The 21,414-nt window shown below is 42.4% G+C and overlaps 1 protein-coding gene across 1 annotated transcript in view; it reads right to left on the minus strand.

Annotated features, from left to right (window-relative positions):
* Positions 1 to 21,414, minus strand: part of LOC128651370 (serine/threonine-protein phosphatase 4 regulatory subunit 1) — a 515,789-nt gene that overhangs the window by 57,935 nt on the left and 436,440 nt on the right. The window contains exon 17 of the mRNA XM_053704495.1: positions 934 to 1,054. Within this exon, the coding sequence (XP_053560470.1) occupies positions 934 to 1,054 (121 nt within the window). The remainder of the gene's footprint in view (positions 1 to 933; positions 1,055 to 21,414) is intronic.

Below are 21,414 nucleotides of genomic sequence, written 5' to 3' on the forward strand. Positions count from 1 at the left end.
GTATTCATATGCATTATCCCAAATATGAAACTGACTGTCTGAAAATAAGGAATGTTGAACATCCTGAGTCAAGGCAAATAAATGTTTGAATACATATATTTAGAACTTTAGAAACAAAGTGCCCAACCATAGCTTAGAGTGTCACAGAAAATAAGACTTACTTACCCCAGGACACTCATCTACATGTTTGTAGAAAGCCAAACCAGTACTGAAACGAAAATCAGCAGAGGTAACGGTATATAAATAAGAGTATATCGTCGATCTGAAAAGGGAGGTAAGAGATGAATCTCTACGACCGATAACAGAGAACCTATGAAATAGACCCCGTAGAAGGAGATCACTGCATTCAAAATAGGCAATACTCTCCTCACATCCCTCTGACATTCACTGCACGCTGAGAGGAAAACCGGGCTCCAACCTGCTGCGGAGCGCATATCAACGTAGAATCTAGCACAAACTTACTTCACCACCTCCATAGGAGGCAAAGTTTGTAAAACTGAATTGTGGGTGTGGTGAGGGGTGTATTTATAGGCATTTTAAGGTTTGGGAAACTTTGCCCCTCCTGGTAGGAATGTATATCCCATACGTCACTAGCTCATGGACTCTTGCTAATTACATGAAAGAAAACACAACACACACAACAGACTTTACACTAATAATGTGCCTAGCCTTGTTGTCTGTAGATTGGCTCCCAACAAAAGGCAAGTGGTATGTGAAGTTTGGGTATTGAAAAACAACTGCAGCAAAAACAAATTTGTTTTAAAAATGCTTAGACTTGATAATAAATAGGTGATGTAATTACAAGGTTCTTTCTCTAATAAAATGTGTAATTTAATAGGTAATCACTATCAGAAATTAGGAATATAACTTGCTTGGGAGGGAGGGGGTAGTCAACAGGATTCAAACAATATCATTATTCTCTATTTGTCTTACCAGTTTGAAAGAAATCCATCTGACCTCTGACACTTTATCTGAGCACAGGGTCAATGCAAGAATCCTTAAGTAGTCATACACATCTTTTGGGTTATACAAATCCAGAATCAGGATAAGCTGCCTGAAACAAAAGATGGCATGGTTACTGTAATCAAACCAATTGTCAATTTATAAGCAAAATGGTGCATTCATTTTAAAATACTTCTTGGAACAAAAAGTAAATTTATGCTTACCTGATAAATTAATTTCTTCTATGGTACGACGAGTCCACGGATTCATCCTTTACTTGTGGGATATTATCCTCCTGCTAACAGGAAGTGGCAAAGAGCACCACTGCTTGAAGAACTTTTCTCACAAAAATAGCCTCCGAAGAAGCAAAAGTATCACATTTGTAATATTTGGAAAAGGTATGAAGCAAGGACCAAGTCGCAGCCTTACAAATCTGTTCAACAGAAGCATCATTTTTAAAAGCCCATGTTGAAGCCACCGCTCTAGTAGAGTGAGCTGTAATCCTTTCAGGAGGCTGCTGTCCAGCAGTCTCGTATGCCAAACGGATGATGCTTTTCAGCCAAAAAGAAAGAGAGGTAGCCGTAGCTTTTTGACCTCTACGTTTTCCAGAATAGACAACAAACAAAGAAGATGTTTGACGGAAATCTTTGTTTGCTTGCAAGTAAAACATCAAAGCACGAACCACGTCCAAGTTGTGCAACAGACGCTCCTTCTTAGAGGAAGGATTAGGACACAGAGAAGGAACAACAATTTCCTGATTGATATTCCTATTAGTAACAACCTTAGGAAGGAATCCAGGTTTGGTATGCAAAACCACATTATCAGCATGGAAAACAAGATAAGGCGAGTGGCATTGCAATGCAGATAGTTCAGAAACTCTTCAAGCCAATCAATCCAATGACCTCCATGCACTGAGCCACTGACGGCCAAGGATTGGTCTGAAGGGCTCGGCATGTATTCAGAATCTTTAATTTTCTGACCTCCGTCAAAAAGATTTTCATGGATAGAGAGTCGATTAGAGTTCCCAAGAAAGGAACCCTTGTCTGTGGAACTAGCAAACTCTTTTCCAGATTTACCTTCCACCCATGAGTCCTCAGGAAGGATAGAACAATGTCAGTATTAGACTTTGCCAGCTGATAAGACGACGCCTGGATCAGAATATCATCCAGATAAGGCGCCACTGCAATGCCCCGCGGTCTTAGAACCGCCAGCAGAGACCTCAGAACCTTTGTGAAAATTCTGGGTGCTGTGGCCAGACCGAAAGGCAGAGCCACAAACTGAAAATGTTTGTCCAGAAGGCAAACCTCAGGAACTTGTGATCTCTGTGGATGGGAACATACAGATATGCAACCATTAGATCCACTGTCATCATAAATTGACCCTCCTGTATCAAAGGAAGGATGGTACAACTAATTTCCATCCTAAAAGATGGAACTCTGAGAAACTTGTAGAGACTCTAGAGGTCTAAGATAGGTCTGAAGGTTCCCTCCTTATTGGGAACTACAAACAGAGTTGAATAAAAATCCTGCCCCTGTATAGGAACAGGACAAAGTACTCCCATGGAATAGAGGTCTCCTATACAATGTAAGACCGCCAGTTTTATTTTTATTTTATTTTTTATATAAGGTCTGCCGTTAAACCTGTTCACTTTGAATCCCGGAAACACTATTTTCCAATATCCAGGGATTCTGAACATCTCAAACCCACTGATCACCATCAAGCCAGGTTCCAAGAAAACCTTCTTATAATAAATTATTAAAAAAAAAATTTTTAGACTTAGAGCAAACATCTGTCAGCTCAGTGATCTAGGACAGAGAAACCTGAAACCCATCCCACTTGATAATCTCAAGGCAAAAAGTTGAAAGAAAGGATTTAGCCCCTTTGAAAGCCTACATCCTATCCTGGCTTTTACCCATGGGAGTTTCTGACGGAATAGTATCAGACAACACATCAAACCAAAATGTCGTCATACCAATGACATTAGCAAAGTACACTGCTGGTTACCATTGTAACCCCTGGTGGATATTCTAAGTTCTGTTCATAGGATCTTTAAAAACCAAACTATCCTCTAAGGGTATAGTAGTTCTCATATCTAAGCTGGAAACTACTCCTTCTACCCTAGGGAATGATTGCCCAGCCTCCATAGCCGAGTCGACTATGGGAAACAACTCCTTAAACATAGGGAATGCGGTCAATAGCTGCAGCTGGTTGCAAACTGCAAACCTTCTGCTAGCTAGACAGCTAAGCTAACCAATAGGCTACTACAGCTGGCTGTGTCCATTCTTCACAACTTGCTGGACGCACTGGGAACACTTACACCGGAAACACTGGTAGTCGCCCAGGGTAGCTGAAACCTCCTAAGGTAAAAAATGGAGGTGTGCAAGCTAAAAACTGAAACAAAAAACAACCTCAGGATCAAATTAAATAATGTTCCATTTGAGTATGATAATTCTCTCTCAGGGAATCTCGAAGTATCTTCCTCTTTCAGGTAATAGGGAAGAACCATTCGGAATAAAAACTAGGTAATCAAGTTTCAATTCTAAATGATTGAAAATAATACCTCTAGTAAAGCTTTTTCATGGGAAAAACATATAATGTATGAATGCAGAAGAACTCCATATGGAGTGAGAAAGCAACCGCAGAGCACTGCATGTGGCCATAAAGTTTAGAGGGACACTATAATATAAGTGTGTGTCAGAGATTGATCAATGTCAACAGACTCCTCTACAAGGATGAATTAAACCAATCAACAATTTAATTTTGTAATAAAAGTTAACAATAAAACATGTTACCGTCTCTTTAAATTTTAAAAGGTAACCTTTTTTTTTTTTGTAAAACACTTATAAAAAAATAAACTGAATCTCTGTTTTTCCTCTGTTTTCCCTGCAATATTGGGAAAGCAGACAACGCCTCAGAACTCATGAAGAGAGCGAAGTCTAGTTTGTTACAGAAGAGACGCAGAGCACTGCATGTGAGGGCAATACAATTTTGGATCTGTAATTAGATTTCTAGAAAAAAATCCTCACATACAGGAGGAACGGAAAATTAGTTGGTGGGTAAAATATTGTGCAACAACACAAAAGAAAGAGTCCCTGCAGAAACGTTACTGTCCCTTCAAATTTCAAAAGGGTAATTTAAATTTATTTTGCTTTTATTTTTAAACATGAACTGTTTGAAAACGAATGACAACCTAGGCAATTTAGAGCACAGCCGTCGCATTAAGAAAAACAATCTCCCTCTGATCAAGTTATCAGATTGGGACTCCACCGCAATAGGTGAAAAAACATCTCCGGTCCGAAATACGCATATAATTAAGAGAGTGCGTAATAGGACCCGTATAACTCAGCCGTCGTGGAACAAAAACAGACAGCTCCCGGCATGTCACTCTTTCTATGCAAACGCCGGGAGAAGAAAAAAAGGCGCGACCGCCTCCCAAGGACCGCCCTTCGTGGGCATTAACAACAGATACCTCAAGGTCGACATGTTTAATGAATAAAATGAATTAAAAACATGTATATGACAGCCGAGAGATGCGATCCATTGCCCCAGAGACTTTTTAACTCCCAATTATGCCCGCCACAGGCGACATCAGTACAGACATCTCCCGGTCGGTATGTCTTCTCTAAGAACCGCCAGGAGATGTGACTACCACCATCGTTATGTGTATTAAACATAGAGTGCCCTCCAGTGCCTGCGCTAGCTGTCGCATTTAGTCTCTTATGCATCAGAGACAAGTTATGCCAAATAAAATAAAGTGCCCAATTCCATTAAGGGCTTCCTTATAAATCTATACCAAGCAAGTGCCCAACTTCTTCTGAGTCTTTTCCTGTTGTAACCCCAGAAATAAAAGTCAGCACTTACCTCAATCTGCCCGACAGCAAAGGCAGTCCACCCGGCTTGCGAGGTCCTAATTTTCTCCTCACATTGGCCTGTGGAAATAAAAAGTACCCAGTTTTACTCTCCCCTCAGACTTTACAAGCAGGGCAGCATCAGTATGGCAGGCGCAGTGAGAATTATGTCCCACAAGTTCCCATTGCTTTAAAGCCACCAAATGCTTCTCTTTGTACTGAAGAGACTGATCTGGTCTAGGCTACACCCCAGAACAAGTAGTACACTGTGGCACCACTTTCAAAAATAATAAACTCTTGATTGAAGAATCTATAACTAACACCTCACTTTGCCTCTTCCTATCACTAACACAGGCAATGAGAATGACTGGAGTGGGAGGGAAGGGAGGAGCTCTATATACAGCTCTGCTGTGGTGCTCTTTGCCTCGACCAGCTGACCAGGAGGCGATATCCCACAAGTAAGGATGAAATCCGTGGACTCATCGTATCTTGTAAAAGAAAGGGTATTTATCACACTATCTACACTAGGCATCCACCTTATAAAATCCACTGAAACAGCCCTCCTTCATATTGGCCTTCACCCTCTCCCTAAACACCAGAGCTTCTTATGCATTTACCTGTTTACTGCCACTAAGCTAGCCATTGCCAGAAGTTGGAAAAAGGACAAACCTCCGAGCTGGGGTTCCATCTTAGACATCACGGCCTACATTAACTTAATGGAGAAAAACATCTTCACTCTCAACAAAATAGATCTATACGAACTCATATGGGAAGATTGGGTGTCTACAGGTGAAACTCGAAAAATTTGAATATCGTGCAAAAGTTCATTTATTTTACTAATGCAACTTAAAAAGGTGAAACTAATATATGAGATAGACTCATTACATGCAAAGCAAGATAGCTCAAGCCGTGATTTGTCATAATTGTGAAAACCCCTAATCCACAATCTCAGAAAATTAGAATATTAAAGGGAATCAATAAAACAAGGATTGTACATAGAACAATATCGGACCTCTGAAAAGTATAAGCATGCATACTGTATGTACTCAGTACTTGGTTTGGGCCCCTTTTGCAGCAATTACTGCCTCAATGTGGCATGGCATGGAAGTTATCAGCCTGTGGCACTGCTGAGGTGTTATGGAAGACCAGGATACTTCAATAGCGGCCTTCAGCTCTTATGCATTGTTCGGTCTCATGTCTCATCTTTCTCTTGGCAATGCCCCATAGATTCTCTATGGGTTTCAGGTCAGGCGAGTTTGCTGGCCAATCAAGCACAGTAATCCCACGGTCATTGAACCAGGTTTTGGTGCTTTAGGCAGTGTGGGCAGGTGCCAAGTCCTGCTGGAAAATGAAGTCAGCTTCCCCATAGAGCTTGTCTACGGAAGGAAGCATGAAGTGCTCCAAAATCTCCTGGTAGACGGCTGCGTTGACCCTGGACTTAATGAAGCACAGTGGACCAACACCAGCAGATGACATGGCTCCCCAAATCAACACAGACTGTGGAAACTTCACACTGGACTTCAAGCATCTTGCAGTGTGTGCCTCTCCATTCTTCCTCCATACTCTGGGTCCTTGGTTTCTGAATGAGATGCAAAATTGGCTCTCATCAGAAAAGAGGACTTTGGACCACTGAGCAACAGACCAGGTCTGTTTTTCTCTAGCTCAGGTAAGACGCTTCTGATGTTGTTTGTTGTTCAGGAGTGGCTTGACAAGAAGAATACGACATTTGAAGCCCATGTCCAGGATCCGTCTGTGTGTAGTGGCTCTTGATGCACTGACTCCAGCCTCAGTCCACTCTTTGTGAAAGTCCCCAGCACTTTTGAATGGCCTTTTCCTAACAATCCTCTCCAGGCTGCGGTCATCCCTGCTGCTTGTGCACCTTTTTCTTCCACACTTTTCCCTTCCACATAACTGTCTATTAATGTGCTTTGATACAGCACTTTGGGAATATCCAACTTCTTTTGCAATTACCTTTTGAGGCTTTCCCTCCTTATGTTTTCTGCACAACTGTAAGGTCAGCAGTCTTTCCCATGATTGTGATTCCTACTGAACCAGCCTGAGAGACCATTTAAAGGCTCAGGAACCCTTTGCAGGTGTTATGGCTTAATTAGCTGATTAGAGTGGGACACTTTGAGCCTAGAATATTGCACTTTTTCACAATATTCTAATTTTCTGAGATTGTGGATTTGGGGTTTTCATGAGCTGTAAAGCCATAATAATCACAATTATGACAAATCACGGCTTGAACTATCTTGCTTTGCATGTAATGAGTCTATCTCATATTACTTTCACATTTTAAGTTGCATTAGTGAAATAAATTAACTTTTGCACGAATATTCTAATTTTTCGAGTTTCACCTGTATATTCCAGCCCTGCTGGCAACCCTCTATCTCTATGTAACAAATATAGCTCTTTCCCACCCCCCATTTTTTTCTTTCTATTCCTGGACCGCTCCCCAGGGCCTGCCTCCCCTCCCTTCCCCCCTTTACTTTTTTTCTCCCTTCTTCACCCATAACCCTTACTATATGAGACCAGTCTGCGTGTAAACATACACTTAACTAATATGTAGCTTTGGTTTACATATGAATCATAGGCAAAACACTAACACATGAAGTGTTTTTTGCTTAGCTTAACCCAATAAATAAGAGGTACATACTTTATTCCAATAAAAGTAAAAACCCCTGTCTCCTTTATATAAGTGCCTGATCCGTCTGACAAATAGCCTTACCCAGGATATATGTGTCCCATATAATGTTGCAGGAGAATCTATTAAGTGCGCAGTCTCCCACCTAGAAGACCAAAAGGCACTTACCTGCATCTAGCCGTCCGGCAGGAGGACAGCCTACACGGTAAGAGAGGATGCCACTCCTCACAGAGACCTGTAGAAAAAAGAGAGAACAGAGTAAACCTATTCTGGCTTTCTATTTAAGGGCAGCAACAATGTTAGGAAAACACATTAAGGCCCACCTCACAAGTTCCTAACTGCTTTAAAGCTACCACTACTCTACTGAAGAGCTTAACGTGGACTACAGCTATACCCAGAACACAGGAAAGATCAGAGCAAACATACTCTGGCTTTCAAAATAATAAAATCTTGCTATTTAAGGGCAGCAACAATGTTAGGAAAACACATTAAGGCCCACCTCACAAGTTCCTAACTGCTTTAAAGCCACCACTACACTACTGAAGAGCTTAACGTGGACTACAGCTATACCCAGAACACAGGAAAGATCAGAGCAAACATACTCTGGCTTTCAAAATAATAAAATCTTGCTTGTAGCGAAGCAATCCAATTTTCTTCAGACACCAAAACTTCAGCTCCTCCTTGCACCGAAGGCAAAGAGAATGACTGAGGTTTGTGGGAAGGGAAGAGATACTTAACAGCTTTGCCATGGTGCTCTTTGCCTCCTCCTGCTGGCCAGGGGTGGTATTCCCAACAGTAATTGAGGACGTTGTGGACTCACCATATCTTAGGAAAGAAACTAGAGTTATGTATAAGCTAAGCAAGGAGAAGAAGTAGGGTTGGAAATAATAGGAGCACACAAAATGGAGTATAGAAAAAAAGAGGTACATACTTAAACCACCACCAGAAAAAAATACAATAAAAAATAATCAAAATTCCATGAAAAAAAAATGGGCGATGTCTTGTTGACTCAACACCACGAAAAAAATAAATTTATCAGGTAAGCATAAAATATATTTTCTTTCATAAAGGTGGTGACAGTCCACGAGCCATTACTCGTAGAGGTCAATGAGTAATAAGGGCGTGATTACTCATCTTTATTTTTTTTTTTATGCTGCAAAAATATATACACAATATAACTTAATGACTAGAAACAATGGCCTGAAGGACTTTCCTACCAAATGCTGCTTCAGAGGAAGTGAAAACATCAAAAAGGTAGAATTTAGAAAAAGTATGAAAAGGAAGACCAAGTAGCTGCCTTGCCAATTTTATCAACAGATTCCTCATTGTTAAAAGACAACGAATTACCAATTGACCTAGTAGAATGAGCAGCAATATGTTTAGGAGGAAACTGTCCCACCTCCAAGTAAGGCTTACAAATCAAAAGCTTCAAACAAGAGGCTATGTAACAGCCGTATCTTTTCTGACCTTTCCTGGAAATAGAAAATTTAATAAACAAACTAGAAGATTGCCTATAATCCTTAGTAGTCTGTAAATAAAATTTCAAAGCTCTGACAACATCCAAGTTATAAAGAAGACTCCTTAGAATTCTTAGGATTAGGACAAAAAGAAGGAACAATAATCTCATGATTAATATCATCCGTAGAAACCACTTTAGGCAAAAAATCAAACTCAGTCCTCAAAACTGCCTTATCCCGATGAAAAACAAGGTAAGGAGGCTCACAGGAAAGCAAGGATTTTAAGTCTGTTGCTCTTCCATTTGGTTTGGCTACCACTCCCAGAATCTTTACAAAGGTTCTGGGAACTCTTATCGGTGTCTTGCTTTACAGGATTCCTTGGAACATGAGACAGAAAAAGCCTTCCCCTGGGAGGCCTTGATCTGAAACCTATTCTGTATCATTGGGAAAAAATGCTCAGAACCCAAGGAATCTGAGCAGAATGAAACTAAGACCCCTGAAAAAGGTCTAATCTGCCCTCTACCAGAAAATCTGGATTGGGGGCACATACTTAGTAGTGGAAACAGGCTTTTTGGACTGCTTAGATCTGTTCTAAATAGGGTTTGGCTTCCAGGAGAAACTGGAAGAACTCTGCTTCTGTCAAGAGATGGATGACTTCTGGTTTTTAGATTGACAAAATGAACGAAAACAGTTAGAAGCCTTGGATTTACCTTGAAAGGCTCCTTTCCCCCCAGGCACCGTAGAAAAATCATCCAAACCAAACAAACAATACTTTTCATTTAAAAGAGACAGAAGTCTAGATTTAGAAACCATGTAAGCAGACCATGATTTCAACCGGCTGAGAAGATGACAAAAGTGCTGCATACTTCGCAGTGTGATCCAACGCAGTGAGAGTGTAGAGGGCACACAAAGCCTGCAGCAGGAAAATACTTGACCCTTACTGATGCCCAGCCAGTAAACAAAAGATTCTCCCAGCGATTAAGAGTCTGCTGTTCAGGGACCGTATATATAGCGCTAGTCACTGGGTACATAAATAACATACTGTGCTTTACAGATGACCCAGTGAGATAGCTGTATAACACTCCGTCCGGTCTTACCTCCTGCAATGGGACACAGAACTGTACTACAGTACCCACACAAATAAATCCAAATAAATTTACCGGACAGAGCTAAGAAGGGAAAAACACTAAAAAGCTACAAAGCGCCTAAAATAGACTGAGTGTACCAAAATCAGCATTGTTTTTTACTTCCGGGAGATCATGTCAGACTAATCTAATTGACTTCTTTGATTATGTAACAAAAGTATTAGACAAGGGTGGAGCAGTTGATGTAGCATATCTAGATTTCAGCAAAGCATTTGACACTGTCCCACACAATAAACTAATTCACAAACTGTATCTCCTTGGTCTAAAATAAAAAATTGTGAACTGGGTGGAATGCTGACTTAAGGACAGAAAACAAAGTATCTTAGTAAATGGAGATCATTCAGCAGGGGGGGGGGGGGGCTGTTACAAGTGGTGTTCCTCAGGGGTCAGTTCTGGAGCCTGTTTTGTTTAATATATTTATCTGTGATATCAGCAAAGTGCTACAGGGGAAAGTATGTCTGTTTGCAGATGATACAAAAATTTGTAAGAGAGTGGATGTTCCAGGTGGGGTAGACAAAATGAGAAGTTATATACAACAATTGGAGGATTGGACAAACGACTGGGATCTAAAGTTTAACACAGCAAAATGTAAAATAATGCATCTAGGGAAGAAAAATCCAAAGGTTAATTACAGACTCAATGACACTTTACTGACTGTTACAGATGAGGAACAGGACTTGGGAATTATTATTTCAGATGATTTAAAACTTAGTAAACAATGTAGTAATGCAGCGAGTAAGGCTAGCAGAATGCTTGGATGTATTGGTAGAGGTATTTGCAGCAGAAATAGTAAGGTTCTTATGTCACTTTAAAGATCATTAGTTAGGCCTCATCTTGAGTATTGTGTGCAGTTCTGGAGGCCATATCTTCAAAAGGATATTAACAAAATTGAATCTGTGCAAAGGAGGGCTACAAAAATGGTAGATGGTCTAAAAAATAAAACTTACCAGGATAGGCTCAATGACCTAAATATGTATAGCTTAGAGGCGAGAAGGGAAAGAGATGATATGATAGCAACTTTCAAGTACGTTAAAGGGCTTAGTAAAACTGAGGCTATGGGTATTTTACATAAAATCGAAAATTCAAGAACAAGGGGTCATGAGCTCAAGCTAAAGGGTAGTAGATTCAGGAGTAATTTGAGGAAGCACTACTTAACAGAAAGAGTGATTGATTTATGGAATAAAACAGAATTTATGCTTACCTGATAAATTTCTTTCTCCAACGGTGTGTCCGGTCCACGGTGTCATCCATTACTTGTGGGATATTCTCCTCCCCTACAGGGAAAGGCAAGGAGAGCACACAGCAAGAGCTGTCCATATAGCTCCCCCTCTGGCTCCGCCCCCAGTCATTCGACCGACGGTTAGGAGAAAAAGGAGAAACTATAGGGTGCCGTGGTGACTGTAGTGTATAAAGAAAAAGAAAAAAATTTTCAAACCTGATTAAAAAACCAGGGCGGGCCGTGGACCGGACACACTGTTGGAGAAAGAAATTTATCAGGTAAGCATAAATTCTGTTTTCTCCAACATTGGTGTGTCCGGTCCACGGCGTCATCCATTACTTGTGGGAACCAATACCAAAGCTTTAGGACACGGATGAAGGGAGGGAGCAAATCAGGTTACCTAAAAAGAAGGCACCACGGCTTGCAAAACCTTTCTCCCAAAAACAGCCTCCAAAGAAGCAAAAATATCAAATTTGTAAAATTTGGCAAAAGTGTGCAGAGAAGACCAAGTCACTGCCTTACATATCTGATTAACAGAAGCCTCGTTCTTGAAGGCCCATGTGGAAGCCACAGCCCTAGTGGAGTGAGCTGTGATTCGTTCAGGAGGCTGCCGTCCGGCAGTCTCATAAGCCAATCGGATAATGCTTTTCAGCCAGAAAGAAAGAGAGGTAGCAATAGCTTTTTGTCCTCTCCTCTTCCCAGAGTAAACGACAAACAAGGATGAGGTTTGTCTAAAATTCTTTGTTGCTTCTAAATAGAACTTGAAAGCACGGACTACATCTAAATTGTGTAACAAACGTTCCTTCTTTGAAACTGGATTCGGGCACAGAGAAGGAACAACTATTTCCTGGTTAATATTCTTGTTGGAAACAACTTTTGGAAGAAAACCAGGCTTGGTACGCAAAATAACCTTATCTGAATGGAACACCAGATAGGGTGAATCAAACTGCAAAGCAGATAATTCAGAAACTCTTCTAGCAGAAGATATAGCAACCAAAAACAGAACTTTCCAAGATAGCAACTTGATATCTATGGAATGTAAGGGTTCAAACGGAACCCCCTGAAGAACTGAAAGAACTAAATTTAGACTCCAAGGAGGAGTCAAGGGTCTGTAAACAGGTTTGATTCTGACCAAAGCCTGTACAAAAGCTTGTACCTCTGGCACAGCTGCCAGTCGTTTGTATAACAAGACAGATAAAGCAGAAATCTGTCCTTTTAGAGAACTCGCTGACAATCCCTTATCCAAACCTTCTTGGAGAAAGGATCTTAGGAATTTTAATCTTACTCCAGGAGAATCCCTTGGATTCACACCAACAGAAATATCTTTTCCATATTTTATGGTAAATCTTTCTAGACACAGGTTTTCTGGCTTGGACCAGAGTATCTATCACTGAATCTGAAAACCCACGCTTGGATAAAATCAAATGTTCAATTTCCAAGCAGTCAGCTGCAGAGAAATTAGATTTGGATGTTCAAATGGACCTTGTACTAGAAGATCCTGTCTCAAAGGTAGCTTCCATGGTGGAGCTGATGACATATTCACCAGGTCTGCATACCAAGTCCTGCGCGGCCATGCAGGAGCTATCAGAATCACAGAGGCCTTCTCCTGTTTGATCCTGGCTACAAGCCTGGGAAGGAGAGGGAACGGTGGAAACGCATAAGCTAGGTTGAACGACCAAGGCGCCACTAATGCATCCACTAGAGTGGCCTTGGGATCCCTGGATCTGGACCCGTAGCAAGGAACCTTGAAGTTCTGACGAGACGCCATCAGATCCATGTCTGGAATGCCCCATAATTGAGTCAACTGGGCAAACACCTCCGGGTGGAGTTCCCACTCCCCCGGATAGAAAATCTGACGACTCAGATAATCCGCCTCCCAGTTGTCTACTCCTGGGATGTGGATTGCAGATAGGTGGCAGGAGTGATCCTCCGCCCATTTGATGATCTTGGATACCTCTCTCATCGCCAAGGAACTCCTTGTTCCTCCCTGATGGTTGATGTAAGCTACAGTCGTCATGTTATCTGACTGGAATCTTATGTATCCGGCCTTCGCTAGATGAGGCCAAGCCCGGAGAGCATTGAATATCGCTCTCAGTTCCAGGATGATGATCGGGAGAAGAGACTCTTCCCGAGACCATAAACCCTGAGTTTTCAGGGAATCCCAGACCGCGCCCCAGCCTGATAGACTGGTGTCGGTCGTGACAATGACCCACTTTGGTCTGCAGAAACTCATTCCCTGAGACAGGTGATCCTGTCTACTGGAGCATGCACAGTTGTAAAGGTCTTAGATGAATTCGAGCAAAAGGAACTATGTCCATTGCTGCAACCATCAACCCTACTACTTCCATGCCCTGAGCTATGGAAGGCTGCAGAATAGAGAGAAGAACTTGACAAGCGTTTAGAAGCTTTGACTTTCTGACTTCTGTCAGGAAGATCTTCATTTCAAAAGAATCTATTATTGTTCCCAAAAAGGGAACTCTTGTCGACGGAGACAGGGAACTCTTTTCTACGTTCACCTTCCACCCGTGAGATCTGAGAAAGGCTAGAACAATGTCTGTATGAGCCTTTGCCTTGGAAAGAGACGACGCTTGAATTAGAATGTCGTCCAGATAAGGTGCCACTGCAATGCCCCTTGGTCTTAGAACCGCTATAAGGGACCCGAGCACCTTTGTGAAATTCTGGGAGCAGTGGCTAGTCCGAATGGGAGAGCCACAAACCGATAATGTTTGTCCAGAAAGGCGAACCTTAGGAACTGATGATGTTCTTTGTGGATAGGAATATGTAGATACGCATCCTTTAAATCCACGGTAGTCATATATTGACCCTCCTGGATTGTAGGTAAGATTGTTCGAATGGTTTCCATTTTGAACGATGGAACTCTGAGAAATTTGTTTAGAATTTTTAAATCCAGAATTGGTCTGAAAGTTCCCTCTTTTTTTGGGAACTACATACAGATTTGACTAAAAACCCCTGACCTTGTTCCACAGTTGGAACTGGGTGTATCACTCCCATCTTTAACAGGTCTTCTACACACTGTAAGAATGCCTGTCTACTTATTTGGTTTGAAGATAAGTGAGAAATGTGGAACCTTCCCCTTGGGGGTAGTTCCTTGAATTTTAGAAGATAATCCTGAGAGACTATTTCTAGTGTCCAGGGATCCTGAACATCTCTTGCCCAAGCCTGAGCAAAGAGAGAGAGTCTGCCCCCTACTAGATCCGGTCCCGGAACGGGGGCTACCCCTTCATGCTGTCTTGGTATCAGCAGCAGGCTTCTTGGCCTGTTTACCCTTATTCCAGCCTTGCATTGGTTTCCAAGCTGATTTAGTCTGGGAAGCGTTACCCTCTTGTCTAGAGGCTGCCGAGTTAGAAGCCGGTCCGTTCCTGAAATTGCGAAAGGAACGAAAATTGGACTTATACTTAGGCTTGAAAGGCCTATCTTGTGGGAGGGCATGGCCCTTTCCCCCAGTGATATCTGAAATAATTTCTTTCAATTCTGGCTCAAAAAGGGTCTTACCTTTGAAAGGGATATTAAGCAATTTTGTCTTGGAAGATACATCCGCCGACCAAGACTTTAGCCAGAGCACTCTGCGCGCCACAATTGCAAACCCTGAATTTTTCGCCGCTAATCTTGCTAACTGCAAAGCGGCGTCTAAAATAAAGGAATTAGCTAACTTAAGTGCGTGAATTCTGTCCATGACTTCCTCATACGGAGTCTCCCTACTGAGCGACTTTTCCAGTTCCTCGAACCAGAACCCCGCCGCTGTAGTGACAGGAATAATGCACGAAATAGGTTGAAGGAGGTAACCTTGCTGAACAAAAATCTTTTTAAGCAAACCCTCCAATTTTTTATCCATAGGATCCTTGAAAGCACAATTGTCCTCAATGGGAATGGTCGTGCGTTTGGCTAGTGTAGAAACCGCCCCCTCGACCTTAGGGACTGTTTGCCATATGTCCTTCCTGGGGTCGACCATAGGGAACAATTTCTTAAATATAGGAGGAGGGACAAAAGGTATGCCTGGCTTCTCCCACTCCTTATTCACTATGTCCGCCACCCGTTTAGGTATCGGAAAGACATCAGGGTGCACCGGGACCTCTAGGAACTTGTCCATCTTGCACAAGTTTTCTGGGATGACCAGATTGTCACAATCATCCAGAGTAGATAGCACCTCCTTAAGTAATGCGCGGAGATGCTCTGATTTAAATGTCACAACATCAGGTTCTGCCTGCTGAGAAATTCTTCCTGTATCAGAAATTTCTCCATCTGACAAACCCTCCCTCACTGCCACTTCAGACTGGTGTGAGGGTATGACAGAAAAATTATCATCAGCGCCCTCCTGCTCTACAGTGTTTAAAACAGAGCAATCGTGCTTTCTCAGAAATGCTGGCATTTTGGATAAAAACATAATTTATGCTTACCTGATAAATTTATTTCTCTTGTAGTGTATTCAGTCCACGGGTCATCCATTACTTATGGGATATATTCCCTTCCCAACAGGAAGTTGCAAGAGGATCACCCAAGCAGAGCTGCTATATAGCTCCTCCCCTCACATGTCATATCCAGTCATTCGACCGAAACAAGACAAGAAAGGAGAAACCATAGGGTGCAGTGGTGACTGGAGTTTTAATTAAAATTTAGATCTGCCTTAAAAAGACAGGGCGGGCCGTGGACTGAATACACTACAAGAGAAATAAATTTATCAGGTAAGCATAAATTATGTTTTCTCTTGTTAAGTGTATTCAGTCCACGGGTCATCCATTACTTATGGGATACCAATACCAAAGCCAAAGTACACGGATGATGGGAGGGACAAGGCAGGAACTTAAACGGAAGGAACCTCTGCCTGTAGAACCTTTCTCCCAAAAAACAGCCTCCGAAGAAGCAAAAGTGTCAAATTTGTAAAATTTTGAAAAAGTGTGAAGTGAAGACCAAGTTGCAGCCTTGCAAATCTGTTCAACAGAGGCCTCATTCTTAAAGGCCCAGGTGGAAGCCACAGCTCTAGTGGAATGAGCTGTAATTCTTTCAGGGGGCTGCTGTCCAGCAGTCTCATAGGCTAAACGTATTATGCTACGAAGCCAAAAGGAGAGAGAGGTTGCCGAAGCTTTTTGACCTCTCCGCTGACCAGAGTACACGACAAACAGGGAAGAAGTTTGACGAAAATCTTTGGTTGCCTGTAAATAGAACTTCAGGGCACGGACTACGTCCAGATTATGCAAAAGTCGTTCCTTCTTTGAAGAAGGATTAGGACATAATGATGGAACAACAATCTCCTGATTGATATTCCTGTTAGAAACTACCTTAGGTAAAAACCCAGGTTTAGTACGCAGAACTACCTTGTCTGAATGGAAAATCAGATAAGGAGAATCACAATGTAAGGCCGATAACTCAGAGACTCTTCGAGCCGAGGAAATAGCCATCAAAAACAGAACTTTCCAAGATAAAAGCTTAATATCAATGGAATGAAGGGGTTCAAACGGGACCCCTTGAAGAACTTTAAGAACCAAGTTTAAGCTCCACGGAGGAGCAACAGTTTTAAACACAGGCTTAATCCTAGTCAAAGCCTGACAAAAAGCCTGGACGTCTGGAACTTCTGCCAGACGTTTGTGTAGGAGAATAGACAGAGCAGAAATCTGTCCCTTTAACGAACTAGCAGATAAGCCCTTTTGTAAAACCTCTTGTAGAAAGGACAATATACTAGGAATCCTAATCCTACTCCATGAGTAACCCTTGGATTCGCACCAATATAAATATTTACGCCATATCTTATGGTAAATTTTTCTGGTAACAGGCTTCCGTGCCTGTATTAAGGTATCAATAACTGACTCCGAGAAGCCACGCTTTGATAGGATCAAGCGTTCAATCTCCATGCAGTCAGCCTCAGAGAAATTAGATTTGGATGTTTGAAAGGACCTTGTATTAGAAGGTCCTGCCTCAGAGGTAGAGACCATGGTGGACAGGAGGACATGTCCACTAGGTCTGCATACCAGGTCCTGCGTGGCCACGCAGGCGCTATCAGAATCACTGATGCTCTCTCCTGTTTGATCTTGGCAATCAGTCGAGGTAGCATCGGAAATGGTGGAAACACATAAGCCATGTTGAAGACCCAAGGGGCTGTCAGAACATCTATCAGCGCCGCTCCCGGGTCCCTGGACCTGGATCCGTAACAAGGAAGCTTGGCGTTCTGGCGAGACGCCATGAGATCCAGATCTGGTTTGCCCCAACGATAAATTAGTTGATCGAAGACCTCCGGATGAAGTTCCCACTCCCCCGGATGAAAAGTCTGGCGACTTAGAAAATCCGCCTCCCAGTTCTCCACGCCTGGGATGTAGATCGCTGACAGGTGGCAAGAGTGAGACTCTGCCCAGCGAATTATCTTTGAGACTTCCAACATCGCTAGGGAACTCCTGGTTCCCCCTTGATGGTTGATGTAAGCCACAGTCGTGATGTTGTCCGACTGAAATCTGATGAACCTCAGTGTTGCTAACTGAGGCCAAGCTAGAAGAGCATTGAATATTGCTCTCAACTCCAGAATATTTATTGGGAGTAGTTTCTCCTCCTGAGTCCATAATCCCTGAGCCTTCAGGGAGTTCCAGACTGCGCCCCAACCTAGAAGGCTGGCATCTGTTGTTACAATTGTCCAATCTGGCCTGCGAAAGGTCATCCCCTTGGACAGATGAACCCGAGAAAGCCACCAGAGAAGAGAATCTCTGGTCTCTTGATCCAGATTTAGTAGAGGGGACAAATCTGAGTAATCCCCATTCCACTGACTTAGCATGCATAATTGCAGAGGTCTGAGATGCAGGAGCGCAAATGGTACTATGTCCATCGCCGCTACCATTAAGCCGATTACTTCCATGCACTGAGCTACTGACGGGCGTGGAATGGAATGAAGGGCACGTCAAGCATTTAAAAGTTTTGATAACCTGGCCTCCGTCAGGTAAATTTTCATTTCTACAGAATCTATCAGAGTCCCTAGGAAGGAGACTCTTGTGAGTGGTGATAGAGAACTCTTTTCCACGTTCACCTTCCACCCATGCGACCTCAGAAATGCCAGAACCATCTCTGTATGAGACTTGGCAATTTGAAAACTTGACGCTTGTATCAGAATGTCATCTAGGTACGGAGCCACCGCTATGCCTCGCGGTCTTAGCACCGCTAGAAGTGAGCCCAGAACCTTTGTAAAAATTCTCGGGCCGTAGCTAAGCCGAAGGGAAGAGCTACAAACTGGTAATGCCTGTCTAGAAAGGCAAATCTTAGGTACCGATAATGATCTTTGTGAATCGGTATATGAAGGTAGGCATCCTTTAAGTCTACTGTGGTCATGTATTGACCCTCTTGGATCATGGGTAGGATGGTTCGAATAGTTTCCATTTTGAATGATGGAACTCTTAGGAATTTGTTTAAGATTTTTAGGTCCAAGATTGGTCTGAAGGTTCCCTCTTTCTTGGGAACCACAAACAGATTTGAGTAAAACCCTTGCCCTTGTTCTGTCCGCGGAACTGGGTGGATCACCCCCATTACTACGAGGTCTTGTACACAGCGTAGAAATGCCTCTTTCTTTATTTGGTTTGCTGATAACCTTGAAAGATGAAATCTCCCTTGTGGAGGAGAAGCTTTGAAGTCCAGAAGATATCCCTGAGATATGATCTCCAAAGCCCAGGGATCCTGGACATCTCTTGCCCAAGCCTGGGCGAAGAGAGAAAGTCTGCCCCCCACTAGATCCGTTTCCGGATAGGGGGCCCTCTCTTCATGCTGTCTTAGGGGCAGAAGTAGGCTTTCTGGCCTGCTTGCCCTTGTTCCAGGGCTGGTTAGCTTTCCAGCCCTGTCTGTAACGAGCAACAGGTCCTACCTGTTTTGGAGCTGAGGAAGTTGATGCTGCTCCTGCCTTGAAGTTACGAAAGGCACGAAAATTAGACTGTTTGGCCTTTGATTTGGCCCTGTCCTGAGGAAGAGTATGACCCTTACCTCCAGTAATGTCAGCAATAATTTCTTTCAAGCCGGGCCCGAATAAGGTCTGCCCTTTGAAAGGAATATTAAGCAATTTAGATTTAGAAATCACGTCAGCTGACCAGGATTTAAGCCATAGCGCTCTGCGCGCCTGGATGGCGAATCCGGAGTTCTTAGCCGTTAGTTTGGTTAAATGTACAACGGCATCAGAAACAAATGCATTAGCTAGCTTAAGTGCTTTAAGCTTGGCCATAATCTCATCCAATGGAGCAGTGCGAATGGCCTCTTCCAGAGACTCAAATCAGAATGCCGCAGCAGCAGTGACAGGTGCAATGCATGCAAGGGGCTGTAAGATAAAACCTTGTTGAACAAACATTTTCTTAAGGTAACCTTCTAACTTTTTATCCATTGGATCCGAAAAAGCACAACTATCCTCCACCGGGATAGTGGTACGTTTAGCTAAAGTAGAAACTGCTCCCTCCACCTTAGGGACCGTCTACCATAAGTCTCGTGTGGTGGCGTCTATTGGAAACATTTTTCTAAATATCAGAGGAGGGGAAAAGGGCACACCGGGTCTATCCCACTCCTTGCTAATAATTTCTGTAAGCCTTTTAGGTATAGGAAAAACGTCAGTACACACCGGTACCGCAAAGTATCTATCCAACCTACATATTTTCTCTGGAATTGCAACCGTGTTACAATCATTCAGAGCCGCTAATACCTCCCCTAGCAATACACAGAGGTTCTCAAGCTTAAATTTAAAATTAGAAATCTCTGAATCCGGTCTCCCTGGATCAGATCCGTCACCCACAGAATGAAGCTCTCCGTCCTCATGTTCTGCAAATTGTGACGCAGTATCAGACATGGCTCTCACATCATCAGCGCGCTCTGTCCTTAACCCAGAGCTATCGCGCTTGCCTCTTAATTCAGGCAATTTAGATAATACCTCTGTCATAACAGTAGCCATGTCTTGCAAAGTGATTTGTAAGGGCCTCTCTGATGTACTTGGCGCCACAATATCACGCGCCTCCTGAGCGGGAGGCGAAGGTACTGACACGTGAGGAGAGTTAGTCGGCATAACTTCCCCCTCGTTGTCTGGTGATAATTTCTTTACAGATATAAATTGACTTTTATTCAAAGTGATATCAATACATTTAGTACACATATTTCTGTGGGGCTCCACATTGGCCTTCAAACATAGTGAACAAACAGATTCATCTGTGTCAGACATGTTTAAACAGACTAGCAATGAGACTAGCAAGCTTGGAAAATCCTTTCAAATAAGTTTACAAGCAATATAAAAAACGCTACTGCGCCTTTAAAAAGCACAAAAAATCGTCACAGTTGAAATAACAATTAACCAAATCCGTTATAGCAACCAAATTTTCACAGTAAATGTATTAAGTTAGCAAAGCATTGCACCCACTAGCAAATGGATGATTAACCCCTTAATACCCAAAAACGGATAATCAATTTAACAATTAACGTTTTTATCACAGTCAAACACACTGTCACAGGTCTGCTGTGACTGATTACCTCCCTCAAAATGAATTTTGAAGACCCCTGAGCTCTCTAGAGACGTCCTGGATCAAGGAGGAAGAAGCAGGAAGACTGTAACTGAATTTTTACTGCGCAAAAAAGCGCTAAAATAGGCCCCTCCCACTCATATTACAACAGTGGGAAACCTCAGTTAACCATTTCTATGTAGAAATAAACGACAGCCATGTGGAAAATCATGCCCCAAAAGATTTATCACCAAAGTACCTCACAAAAAACAAATAACATGCCAGTAAACGTTTTACACATGCACTTTAAAAGTTAGGTAGTGTTATTAATAAGCCTGCTACCAGTCGCTTCTACTGCAGTTAAGGCTCATACATTAGTTCAGTATTAACAGTATTTTCTTAGTCAAATTCCATTCCTTAGAAAATTACTTATTGTACATACATTCATCAGCCTGATACCAGTCGCTACTGCATTTAAGGCTGTACTTACATTGCATCGGTATCAGCAGTATTTTCTTAGTCAATTCCATTCCTTAGAAAAATAATTTACTGCACATACCTTGTTTGTAGGATTCCCCACACGCTATTCCCCTTCTGAAAGTTACCCCACTGCTCAGAATGTGCGAGAACAGCCATTGGATCTTAGTTACTTCTGCTAAGATCATAGAAAACGCAGGCAGATCCTTCTTCCAAATACTGCCTGAGAACAA

The sequence above is a fragment of the Bombina bombina genome, chromosome 1, assembly GCF_027579735.1.
Source record: "Bombina bombina isolate aBomBom1 chromosome 1, aBomBom1.pri, whole genome shotgun sequence".
Lineage (NCBI taxonomy): Eukaryota > Metazoa > Chordata > Amphibia > Anura > Bombinatoridae > Bombina > Bombina bombina.